This window comes from Bombina bombina, chromosome 11, assembly GCF_027579735.1.
Source record: "Bombina bombina isolate aBomBom1 chromosome 11, aBomBom1.pri, whole genome shotgun sequence".
NCBI lineage: Eukaryota > Metazoa > Chordata > Amphibia > Anura > Bombinatoridae > Bombina > Bombina bombina.
The window spans coordinates 30,214,100-30,227,491 of NC_069509.1; the positions used below are offsets into that span (position 1 = coordinate 30,214,100).

Genomic DNA, 13,392 nt, shown 5'->3' on the forward strand with positions numbered 1-13,392 from the left:
TATGTTTCTACTACTGCTAAGACCAAAGACCTCTGCTGACATACTTGGGTATGCTTATACTGCCACTGGGACCAAAGACCCCTGTTGTGATACTGATGTATGTTTCTACTGCTGCTGAGACCAAAGACCTCTGCTGACATCTTGGGTATGCGTATACTACCGCTGAGACCAAAGACCCCCTGTTATATACTTATTATACAACTGAAACTTGTACCTACTTACATATGCTATCTTGTTCCTGGACATTTCACAAAATATCTTACCAACAGTACCCGCTGAGTTCTGTGCTTGTTGAGAGACTTGTGTTTAAAATTGCATTGTAAGATTTCTTCTGGTACACTTCTGTTTCCGCATATCATTTCTTCAGTAAAGGCTACTCTAGAAAGACTTTCTTGTTTTTGGTTGTTATTCCTGCATACTGAGTTCCAGAGTGACGCCTCCCTTAACCTTACATCATTACAGCTACACCTCTTCTCCTATCCCACTCCCTTACAGCCTTAACTTTAGGGTGATGAAAGCCCATTTCAGAGCCTTCCACTAACTGTATGACTACACAGCATCTGGAAGTGACATAACAACTTTTTTTAACAAAGTAGATTTATAACATATTTTACTATGTGCTATTTTTTCAAGTCCTTTAAAACAATAATAACAACAAACCACACAAAGAAATGTGTACATTAATTTAAATTGTTATCGAATTGAACAGCACATGATGGTGTGACAAAAAGCATGCCATTGGTAAGCATATATTCATCAAATAAAATTCTATAACATTTGAACCATAATACTGTTAACAATAAAAAGACATGCACAGAGGACAAAAATAATAATTAGTTTTTGCCATGATTTGCTCATGAGTCTTTTGGTTCAGCCAAATTTTGACAACATTTTTCAATTGTTAACAGAAATGCATTCACCCCTTATTTACTATGGGAAATGTTTTCAGGGTAGCAGAGTAGTACCGAACAGCAGCCTTAATTGGAATAAAGGGAAAGTAGTATCTAGTGCTACAAGCCAAATCTTTTAATTTTTTTATGGAGCCAGGATTGGCCAGGAACAAAAGCAAAACTTACATTGTTTTGCTATTTGTTCCTTGTTTTTCTCATTCAATTAGACACCTTGGCCCCTATTTAAGAATGTCTGGCGGACCTGATCCGACAGTGTGGATCAGGTCTGCCAGACCTCGCTGAATGCGGCGAGCAATACGCTCGCCGTATTCAGCATTGCACTAGCAGCTCACAAGAGCTGCTGGTGCAACGCCACCCCCTGCAGACTCGCGGCCAATGGGCCGCCAGCAGGGTGGTGTCAATCAACCCGATCATACTCGATCGGGTTGATTTCTGGCGATGTCTGTCCGCCTGCTTCATAACTGCTGTTTCTGGCAAGCCTGCAGGCTCCCCAGAAAAACAGGGCATCCATTCAGAGCTTGATAGACAGGCCCCTTTGTATATTTTATGGGATATAACCAAGGGCATATTTTGGCCTAGGATAAGTAGACTTGTGCCTAGGGCAGCAGGATTTGGGGGGGAGCAGCAGTTTTGTAAGGAGCAGTTATATAACATGATATAACTTCCTACTCCTATGTTTTCTAAATACTTTTAATTTATTTATTTTATTACAAATCATAGGTCTCTGATTGTGTAACAGGCTTTATGACTCCAACATATGTTGCTGGTCTGCAGTTGTGAGAAATAAATATATTATTTATATCTAAGTTCTGCTTCTTCTCAGCCATTTTGGTATAAAGGGTTTTCCAGACCTCTTCAATTCGTATTGGCTATTTTATTCAAATTAACCAATAAGAAGCATTTCTGTTGGCTTATTTAAATTTTCAAATCAACTAATTGGAACTATGACCATTCCTATTGGCTGATTTAAATAAACCATCCATTATGAATTAAAGAGGTCAGGAAGACTTATTATTACGTGAAAATAGCTGAGAGGAGCCAGAACTCAGAGGAATCATAATGAGAGTATCTCTCTGTTCATCTGGAAGAAAATGGAGGTGGTGGACCTTGTGGAAGAAGATGGCTGCTGGAAAGAAGACATCAGATGGTGAGTTAAAATGTTAGGTGTTTTTCTTTTTGTTTTAGAATATTTATTTAATTTCTAATTGGGTGGGGTATTAGGTTTTTGACAGGGGTTAGGGTCCTAGATGCCTCCACTAAAGAGCTATATCCAGTGGAATAATAAATGAATTACAGTTTCACAGCAACACCTGCTTTAATCTCCAATTCATACTGTAGCTCATATCTATTGTTACAAGCCTGGATGATCTAGGGGAGCAGCTAGACAAAAACATATTGTAATACAAAACATTGCCCACAGAGCTGCATATTCGGCTACCGCGGTACCCCACTGCTTGCTCTGTGAAGAGCGCTGGGCATCAAAATAAGGCACTGGATTGTAAATTCCGGGTAGCTGGTTAATTTGAGGTTTGAGGATTCTACAGCCATGTCAAATAAACAAGAGTTGTGCAGGCACCAAAACAAGTGATCCAATGTTTATTTCAGTATTTGTACAAAAACCTGTATAGGGCAGTACGGATAAGAGATCTGACGCACTTACTATGCTGTATGCTCGCTCACTTCAGAATTCACTAACTAGTCACAGATAATGTTGTCACTCAAAGGTTGAAAAAGCTCATTGTTTGGTCAAACCATCAAATATCTATAACATATAACAAAAACAATGACAAAATATTACACACAAATATTCACAATATAAATACAAATTTACTGAAATATTAAAGGTGCTTCATTAATTTTGTTGCACTGAGCAGGGGCTGTCAATCACCCTGGTCGGAGTAGTCTGGGGGGATTGAGAACGCTAATTTACAGTTGGCATAGAAGGGCAAGAAGCCGCGGTTTGATGACCGATTCTTCTTAACTATTGGCTGCAGGTTTTCTCATGTGAGCCTGCAGCCAAAGACGCTCCAAAGTTCCATTCGCAGCTTCTTAAATGGAGCCCAATGAGAAAACAATTCTACAGTCATTATTGGGGTGCATAGCACCCATCTACAACTACCAGACTATTATAGGCTATTCTATATTATTATTTATCTGTACTTGGGGTAGTGATAATAAATGTTAATGTTTATAAACATGTTTGTTCTTTTTTATCTACATTTGCTATTAACCTGCCCAGGTGACGAAATGTTTACTCTAGAAGGTCACAAGGACAATCTGGGGCTTTATTTACTGTCAGATGAACAAACCCTCGGACTTCATACAGCTGGGACAAACATGCAGGTCAGAGAATGAGAAAGAGAGAGAGACTGAAATAATGCTTGAAAAAAAGAATTTGAGAGAATGAAGTATGAAGGATTCTTGACTATAGGGTCAGGTTAGCATAAGGAAGTTTAGTGGTTTATTTACCATTTTCTCTTGGAATGGGAATTACATAATATACTAAATGGCCCTTTTTAATTGGGTGTCAACAAGGTATGAACTTATAGCTCAAATTATGTCATTCATCTGTGGTGAAAAACTCAATTTATGTTGGTGATAATGTTTGTCATAAAATAGGAATAATGTGTAATGGTACAGTAAGATAAACGTTCCCTGGCTTATCATCTTTATATTATAATAAGATAAAGCCAGTCATGAATTATAAGTGAAAATACAATATATTAATAGTGAATCAATAATGAAGCAAAACTATAGCAGTGAACAATCAACAATAGCAAAATAATTGTGATGATAAGTGATCAGGAAACGTATCCTACGTCACAATAATGCAGTTCCTGGAGAACCTATTACCTAATGAAAGATAATACAACAATAACTGTATACTTGGATTATGCAATACAAAATAAAGAGTTAGTAATTTCCACACTTTTATACAAATACCAAGCAACACAATAACTGCACAAGTGTCTATGTGATGCAGTATTGAGATAAGAATGAATTATATGAGAATATAACCCCTGGCTTAGTGGAAATGTGTATTTTACCCTATGTGTGATGCATTTACAAATGTACTAGAAGCAATTACTGCTGTATAATGCAATTACAATAATTCACAATATAAAATTTGCATAACTGTAGCACAGCTTAGCTATGACAAGTAAACTATATTATCCTAAGAAAGATGCCAGTCCCTGGGCCCTTAGGGGGAGGGGGTATTGATATTGTAGAAACAAAATAATTATAAATCAAATTTCCAAAATAATAAAGGAACAAATTAAATTCTATAATAGTCCTGTGTGAGGGAATGGGAGGAATGTAAGTGAAAAAACAGATATATAAATATATACCGGTAGTTAGTATACCTAGTAGTTTGTGAGGTTTTGGATCCATCTCAGGGTACCCCATCTGGGTTTGGTATAATATGGATGTCATGTCTGGTTCTGCTTTTGTCACCCCAGTTGTCATCTGCTGGCCCTTTGTCTTTCCAGCAGTTGTTAATACCAAAATTAAGTGAATGTGCTACTGATTTAATTGGATGTCCTTGGTTAGTGATAAGTTTGCTCACCCCTGTTATTTTGCCCCAACAACATCTTGCACCTATGGTTTTGTACAATGGGTTCCTTATCATTCTCCCCTGAGGAAAACATAAAAGAAACAAAATTAAAAATAGTTTGTGATTTATTTTGTTATTTTCTATGCCTCCAGAATACCCTGACAAAATAGATAGATAGATAGATAGATAGATAGATAGAGTTATATGAGAGAGAATACAGGTATCAATAATGGTGATACTTTCTTTTCAACCAATCAGAAGCTGGCATTCTATCTCGCCCTGTTTTTATCACTAGAGGCTGGTCATGTGATCACTGAAATGGTGCTAAAGAACCAAAATAATGGTAAGTACAAGCTCCATGTCATCCGCAACCCAACCTGTTTTATATAAGTAAGATTGTGCTGTCAAAACGATAAAAATTTTGCAAAAGGTGTCTACTTTGGAAAGATTAGATTTATTAAGAGAGAGGATTTCCACTAGGAAGAGTAAGTCAAGATTGGAAGGAGTTACCTTTGTAAGGGTATGTTTAGGTGTGGAAATAACCAGTGTAGAGCCTTTTAATTAATAGAATTAGGTGATAGTTTTACATTGTGTCACAAATAAAACCTTTTTGAAAAATTCTTGTATGAACATTACCTTTAAGTATGTAATCTATTGAACTATGTCTATTGATTGCAATTTACAATACGTAGGGCTTACCACACAAGTAATACGTACCAGAATATTGGAGCATCTATCAACCATTAGGTTCGTGACAGCAACCGCACCTTTAGTACAACATTGTATACAAACACATCAGACAAGGGTCTCCACGTTTAGATGGACAGCGATAGACAAAGTGCATACCCCAAAGAGAGGGGGAGACACAAATTATAATTTGGTAAGACAGGAGGTTCTCTGGATTTTTAAATAAAAAACTGGAGTACCGTCAGGTTTGAATTCAGAATTAGACCTTATCAATCATTAGTACTGAGCTGTCAGAGGCTTTCCTTTCAGACACGGTTTTCATGTTCCAGTTCACCTCCTAATTCTTAATAATAATAATAATAACTATATATTTCGTATCATTTAAAAAAAAAAAATAGACAAGAGAGGTGTGTGTCCCTAGTATGTGACAATATTTGTCAACCATTGCATACATTTAGATTGATCAAATATTAAAATGGACTCAGTCTATTCTATTTGCTTTGTTTACTTATTAAATTAATGTCTAGGTTCCTTGTATTTATCACAATTGTTACTTAATGGGACAGGAAACCCCAAAATGTTCTTTCATGATTTGGATAAAACATACAATTTTAAACAACTGACCTTTAAAGTCGTCAATCCCCGGCCTTATTAAAATAATAACATAAATAAAATAATTACACACAGCTTTGGTATAAAATTTGGCCGCAGCCATTTTATTAACATCACAATTTAAATATTGAGTAATAAATATTTTCAAACATTTTCAAACATTTTTTCACAGAACATACCTGATGTTCATAAATAACATTACTGACAAAATAAAACATAACCCACAGCGGTGCTAGTTCCCAAACCCACAAAAAACAAGATGGCCGTTATTCAACAACTGGACTCAGCTATACCCTGTTGAGTCCGTCCAAGGACACCTAAACTTTAATAGGGAACCCCTTGCCCCTATAAAACCAGTTGTCCACTCACCCCATGGAGAGGCAACTACTTAAAATCCTCCAAATCACTTGGCCATATTGCATACCATATTTGTCTGGGAACTAGCACCCCCGCCTTGCTGCGACAAAACGAACAAGGAAGGAAAACAAGATTAGGGAGGGAGGGAGGGAGCACTTTCTAGAAAAGGTTTGAAAATTATTCTGATGACAGATTCTCCCGCTCTTACTTTAAATACGTAACAGCGCGTGCTAAACCCGCCCCCTAGCAGTAACCAACCAATCACACCCAAGGCCTAATTCCTCCAACGGTCAAGACCCCTTCCCGTTACTTCGAACTCCCAGGGGTTCCCTGACCTTTAAAGTCGTCAATCCCCGGCCTTAACCTTATAAACATTATAAGTTAAAATAATAACATAAATAAAATAATTACACACAGCTTTGGTATAAAATTTGGCCGCAGCCATTTTATTAACATCACAATTTAAATATTGAGTAATAAATATTTTCAAACATTTTCAAACATTTTTTCACAGAACATACCTGATGTTCATAAATAACATTACTGACAAAATAAAACATAACCCACAGCGGTGCTAGTTCCCAAACCCACAAAAAACAAGATGGCCGTTATTCAACAACTGGACTCAGCTATACCCTGTTGAGTCCGTCCAAGGACACCTAAACTTTAATAGGGAACCCCTTGCCCCTATAAAACCAGTTTTCCACTCACCCCATGGAGAGGCAACTACTTAAAATCCTCCAAATCACTTGGCCATATTGCATACCATATTTGTCTGGGAACTAGCACCCCCGCCACAGACTGGACTGACCGAACAGCCCAGTCCCGCCAAACCCAATATTTTTACCAAAGCTTCTTTTATATCGAAAAGAAATAGCTGCAGCCCAAATTGGTTAAAATGAACACCATCTTTTAAATAAAATTCCTCAGCCCCATCTATTTCGAAATCTGGGTGAAAAACTACACCTCCTCCCAACCTCTTAACAAAAGAGCTAACTATTTTGTTAATTTTCTTACGACTCTTTTCTAGCCTATCATAATCCCTTGCTGATCTCCAAACCAGCCTAGGAGTAATCTGTGACCAAATTATTTTAATTCCAGGATAAAGTTCCTTTATGTTACCCAGATCCCTTTTGATTCTTCTAACTAGTTCTTTCTGAGGAATCGTACCTAAATCATTTCCCCCCAAATGCACTATCAAAACATGGGGACGAGGAAACATTCTGCCATAATCTAGAAACAACGGAAACAAGAGTTCCCAGCACATCCCCCTAATCCCCAACCATTTGACCTCCCATTGATCCGCAGGACACCCAAGCTGAAGGCCGCCCATTTTCTTACTGGCCTCAGCATTGGCCCAGTATATGAACGAATGCCCCATCACCCATACGATCTTTAAACCTAAAATAAGAGAAAGAGGAGTATTCAGGATGATTACAACTCAAACATTCCCAAACATACGCTCTATTCAAGGGCTTTTTTTTTTTTTTTTTTTTTTATATATTCTTAAATCAGGCCTAACATAAGATTTATAACGACTTGAACCCCATCTACCAATCTTTTTAACTATATCCTCTCTGAGACCTAACATAGCTGCTTCAGTAGCAGCTCCAATCCGGAAAGAATGAGATCCAAACTCTAAGGGATTCAGACCTAATAAAACGATTGAACCTCTTAAAATGGCTCTAAATTGATATTGTGATAAAAAGGAACCATCTAAATGAACCAACAAAGGGCCATCCTGCAAAGGCCGTATGGACCCATAAAGCATCATTACCTGACATGGACATATTTCACCACCACTAGGGAATAGCACTATGTTCTTGCCTTTCCCATATATGTCCGTTTTACTACTTCTCAGTAATATTTCTACTCTGTTATCATTCCATATTACATCTTCTTTTTGTAAACCTCCTGAAACTTTTTTGCTAGGGCTTACCAATTCAGAAACTCTAAATGCCCCAAAAAAGGCCAATACAAAGGCCGTTCTAAATAAAATTAGTTCAAATCTTGATGCACAAATCTCAACTAATACCACCCAAATTTTTTGAAGCAAAGCAAATGTAATAGGCCTTCTCTTATCTCTGACCTTTGTCTTTTTCTTCAAGCCTTTAAGAACTTGACGGACCCAAAAAACCTTTGTAACATCAGACAAACCTAATAAACAAAATCTAAAAGCAAGGGCCGCCAATCTTCTTTCCATATTAGATGGTGACAAACCCACATTTCCCCAAAGCCACATCCATTCCAATAAGCAACCCGTGACATCATCAGACCCTTCTTTAATTTGAGATTGACATAACCACATTTCCCATTCCCTCCAAACTGATACATAGGAAGTCCAAGTACCTGGAGCCAAAGATTTTTTAATTAATTCAGCCAATCCTCCGTCCCAAGCTTCCAAAGTTGGACAGGAAACGTCGCTCCAACTACGTCCGCATGAGGAGCCAACTCTCGAAATCGAGACCACTGTGAACGAGATAAAGAATCTGCTATCAAATTAAGCTTACCAGGGATATGCTTTGCCCTGACAAAAACATTCATACTTAAACATTTTAGGACTAGCACTCTTAATAAACGCACAACTGGTAATGATGATGCAGATAAAGAATTAATAGCAGAAACAACACCCATATTATCTGTATGGAACAATATGGATTTATTCATCAAATCAACTTCCCACACAAAAAGAGCCACCAGGATAGGAAATAACTCAAGGAAAACTAGGTTCTTGGTTAAACCCAAATTGACCCACTCTTGAGGCCACACTTCAGCACACCAATGCCCTTGAAAATAAGCCCCAAAACCAACACCACCAGCTGCATCAGTTATCAAATCCAAATCAACATTAGAGACCCTAGCTTCCATGAATATTGCAACACCATTAAAAATTTTAAGGAATTCCAACCAAACTTTCAAATCGTCCTTGTGGCCTCTTTTAATCCTTACAAAATGATGAGGCTTACTAACACCAGAAGTAGCCAATGACATTCTTCTAGAAAAAACTCTACCAATAGGAATGATTCTGCAAGCAAAATTCAATTTTCCAAGCAAAGATTGCATTTTTCTCAAAGTCACCTTACGGACCGCCAAAAATTGCTGAATCATTTCTGACAAATCCACAATCTTTTCCACAGGTAGCCTACATTCCATACTTTCAGAATCTATTGTAATACCCAGAAATTTAAGGGCCGTAACTGGACCCTCAGATTTTTCCATTGCAATCGGGACCCCAAAATCAGATGCCATTGAATAAAAACAATCCCTTAATTTCAAACAAACGTCCGAATCATGGGGACCAACAAAAAGAAAATCATCCAGATAATGAACTACTGACGAGAGTCCAGACTTGAATTTAACAACCCATTCCAAAAAAGAACTAAAGCATTCAAACAGAGAACAAGAAATAGAACAACCCATCGGGAGACATAAGTCAATGTAGAGAAAACCTTCAAAACAACAACCCAACAAATAATGTGAAGAAAGATGAACTGGAAGTAACCGAAAAGCCGCCTCAATATCCACTTTAGCCATTAAAGCGAATTGACCAGCCTCTCTAACCAACTTAACCGCCATGTCAAATGATGTATAAGACACAGACGATAATTCATCCGGAATATCATCATTAACGGAACCACCTTTTGGAAATGATAAGTGGTGAATTAAACGAAATTTACCAGGCTCTTTCTTAGGAACCAATCCTAAAGGAGAAATACGCAAATGGGGGATAGGAGAGATTTTAAAAGGACCTGCCATTCGACCCAAAGAAACCTCCTTCTCAAGCTTACTCCTAACAACCTCAGGCCATTCCCTAGCAGATTTAAGGTTACCCCTGTAATGAACAACACCTCCTGAAGATGGAATTCTGAAACCAAACTCAAAACCATGAAGCAACAACAAGGCCTTATCACCGCAACCCTTCTGCTTAGCGTAAAGTACGAGCCACAGCTCCATCCCGCTTAGCCTCACCGGAGTTAATCCCTTTTTCAGGAAGCTCCTGGGTTCCTCCCAATTTGTTCTTTTTGAAACACTTACTGGAAGGGTGGAATCCACCACACCCAGAGCATTCGTGTCTGAATTTACAGGATGTTCCCCATTTACAGAACTTCTCATTGAAAGCAAAACAGAAACCTTTTTTGGCTGTTGCCGACGAACCGTTTTGAAGAGATCCGCCGGCACTCCCTCGAAAGGGCTGTGAAGACCTTAAAGGGGTCATCACTTTTAGCCATAGACCCATATCACGATCATCCCATTTCATCTCAGGCTTAACCGACAAACGTTGTCTAAATTGTTCATCATAATACCACCAGGCCATACCACCATATGTTCTCTGGGCAGCTGCAATTTCATCTAAATAACAAAAGAGGGCAGCTCCTTGATCAGGGAACTTAACCGAAAATACACTAGCATAAATAACAAAAGCCTGGAACCAATTAGTGAATGTTTTTGGTAATTTTCTGTAACGTCTTTTCCTTTCCTCCTCTTCCTTCTTGGCCGAATCCTTTTTTGAGTCTTCAGGTATCTCAAAAGACTGATCAAGAGGAAGGAGGGAAAATAATTCAATAAAATCTCTCTTGTATATTTTTTCTCTTAACTCGACCGTCAAATGCATGCCTAAAGGCCCAATAGAACACAAACAAGACCTGGCCAAAGCCGTGTCAGCAATTTTCAGCTCAGGACCTCCAGCCGTTTTATTATCAACATTAACCCCCTTTTGCTGAGGTAAACCGACCATTTGAGATTGAGGTACTGACCCTACATCTTTTATTCCCTCACCAACAATCCCTAATACCCTATTTTGGATAGCCAATTCAGGGGGAACCCATGAATTGGCGACTCCCCCCGTAACTTTGGCACCTTCTAATTTGGCTAATAAGTCCCTTAAACCCGCTACAACAGTTATAGATAAAGGGTCAGCATGCACACCAACTGAATCAACCCCCACATTCAGATTCACCACAGAAGATCTCTCATTACCTGTACTCGGGTCCTGAGTCATTGCAGACTGAACCCTTTGAGATGCAGCCGTAACCTTCTCTGTATTCTGGAAACCAGAAGCCCTGGGATCCGTGTTAGTCATTAATTGCTGCCCTTTTTCCGTCTGTAAAAAAGAAACATGTGACAAACCCCCAGAAGGTGCCCAAATTCCAATGCCCCTACTAGCTGTAGACATACCCAACCTACTATCCACTGAAACACCCTTACCCTTCTTAGCTGATGGAACCTCAAACCCTTCTCCCTTTAAATCCCCATACCTCTTGCGTTGTCTACCTCTACCTTGAATTCTCCCAATCCCATACCTGTTTGGACGTTGAACAGAGTTAACCGAGCTATGAAATGTGTTATTAATGCTCTGACCCATCATGCCCTGAAGACCAAAATTAAAATTATTGGCCGTACTCACCCTTGTTTCTTCTCCCTTTGCATTAAAACGTTCCACCCCCGGAACGCCGTCCTCAATATCCAGCCTGATATTTTCCGCCCAGGATTCCTGCAGACCATAAGCATCCCCACTTAGGCCGTCATTTCCCACCATTAAAAGACCCTGGGAATTCTCAGGCCGTGACCCAGTTTCATTCCCTTCTAAAAGAAAAACATCATTAGTGACAGGTAAATTTTTAATTACTTCGACATTCCTATCCCTCAAATTTCTTAACTCACCCTTTAAAACTGAATCACCCGAGACCCTGACTGACGGATTAAGCTGGCTAATAGTGTTAACTACATTGGGAGAAGGTGGAATAAAATCCTCCTCAGAAGAATCTAAATATAAATCTAATTCTACTACACCGTTATCAACCTCGGTATCATGCTGACTATCACTAATTTCAGGCCTTTCAACCCTCTCGTCTACCACCCGATAAGCTTGATCTTCCATATTATTGCAAGGTCTTAAAATCTGAGCCGGCTTAGAAACATTATGTAACTGTTTTGAAACTGCCTGAGATAGTTCAATCGGCCCTGATACAATCAAACCTTCAACTTTCTTTTTCATTAAGGCGCTACCTAAACTACATATGCTCGCTTGTTCATTACCCCCACATGGAAAAATAGGCCTCGGCGGGCCGTCACTTTTACTAGCTTGCCTTTTTTCTCTAATTACTACTTTCTGGCCTAAATTGGCCGTCTTACCCTTAGGCAAAGAATCACCCTTCATTACAGGCTCACTGAGTTGTTCCGTAATGGAACAGGTGCTCCCGGACTGCATAGCATTATCAGCAACCTCCGCTCCGGTCCGCCGACTTCCCGAACTAGAACTTGACTTCTTCCTCACAGACGCCTTTAACCCCGGACTGGGGCTGGATTTTCTCCGACCGCTATTACCTCCTTCGGCATCCAAATCCGCACGAACTGGAGGCCTCGAACGCCTCGATGTTTTCGAAGCCACCTCAACGATATCCACTCTGGGTTCGACAACCGGGCTAAGCAATGGACGTAATTTTTCTTCGAGCCAGGTAGGGCCCATTTTAGCAGCTTCCAATTTAAGTTGGTCAAAGATCGCATCAAAATGCGCCATCGCAGAATTACAAACTGACAAACACAGCACTTTCTAGAAAAGGTTTGAAAATTATTCTGATGACAGATTCTCCCGCTCTTACTTTAAATACGTAACAGCGCGTGCTAAACCCGCCCCCTAGCAGTAACCAACCAATCACACCCAAGGCCTAATTCCTCCAACGGTCAAGACCCCTTCCCGTTACTTCGAACTCCCAGGGGTTCCCTTTCCAATTTATTTATGTTATCAAATTTGCTTTATTATCTTGTTTTTTTTTAATCAATTTTGTAAATTGGAATTTTGTAAATGTTGTCATCTTTAATGTATCTATGAACGAATTGTAACATTTATCAATAATCATAAAGAGGTGGCTTTTTTTTCATCAAGGTTTGTCTTAACCAATGATATTACTTTTAGCCTGTTTTAAAGGTTTGGGTGGAAATGGGCTATTATGGCTTTGATTGTGGTGCTATTGCCAAAACGCATCAGCCGTATATGATATCCCATTAGGCTTTCTGTTAGTGCTGCTAAATACAAACACCCATCTGGATCAGAATTGCACTGAGGCTGAGACTTAACACACCTTAATATTTATCTTATTCTGATATGAGTCTGTGGGTGTTAGTGAGGTGTATTTATGTAAAACTGATATGAGTCTGTGGGTGTTAGTGAGGTGTATTTATGTAAATCTGATATGAGTCTGTGGGTGTTAGTGAGGTGTATTTATGTAAATCTGATATGAGTCTGTGGGTGTTAGTGAGGTGTATTTATGT

At 39.0% G+C, this 13,392-nt stretch overlaps 1 protein-coding gene across 1 annotated transcript in view; it reads left to right on the plus strand.

Moving 5' to 3' along the window:
• The first annotated feature begins 3,219 nt into the window (after positions 1 to 3,219).
• The window catches only part of LOC128641897 (microfibril-associated glycoprotein 4), a 47,052-nt gene continuing 36,879 nt past the window's right edge, over positions 3,220 to 13,392 (plus strand). The window contains exons 1-2 of the mRNA XM_053694467.1: positions 3,220 to 3,254; positions 4,726 to 4,810. Of these exons, the coding sequence (XP_053550442.1) occupies positions 3,249 to 3,254; positions 4,726 to 4,810 (91 nt within the window). The 5' untranslated portion in view covers positions 3,220 to 3,248. The remainder of the gene's footprint in view (positions 3,255 to 4,725; positions 4,811 to 13,392) is intronic.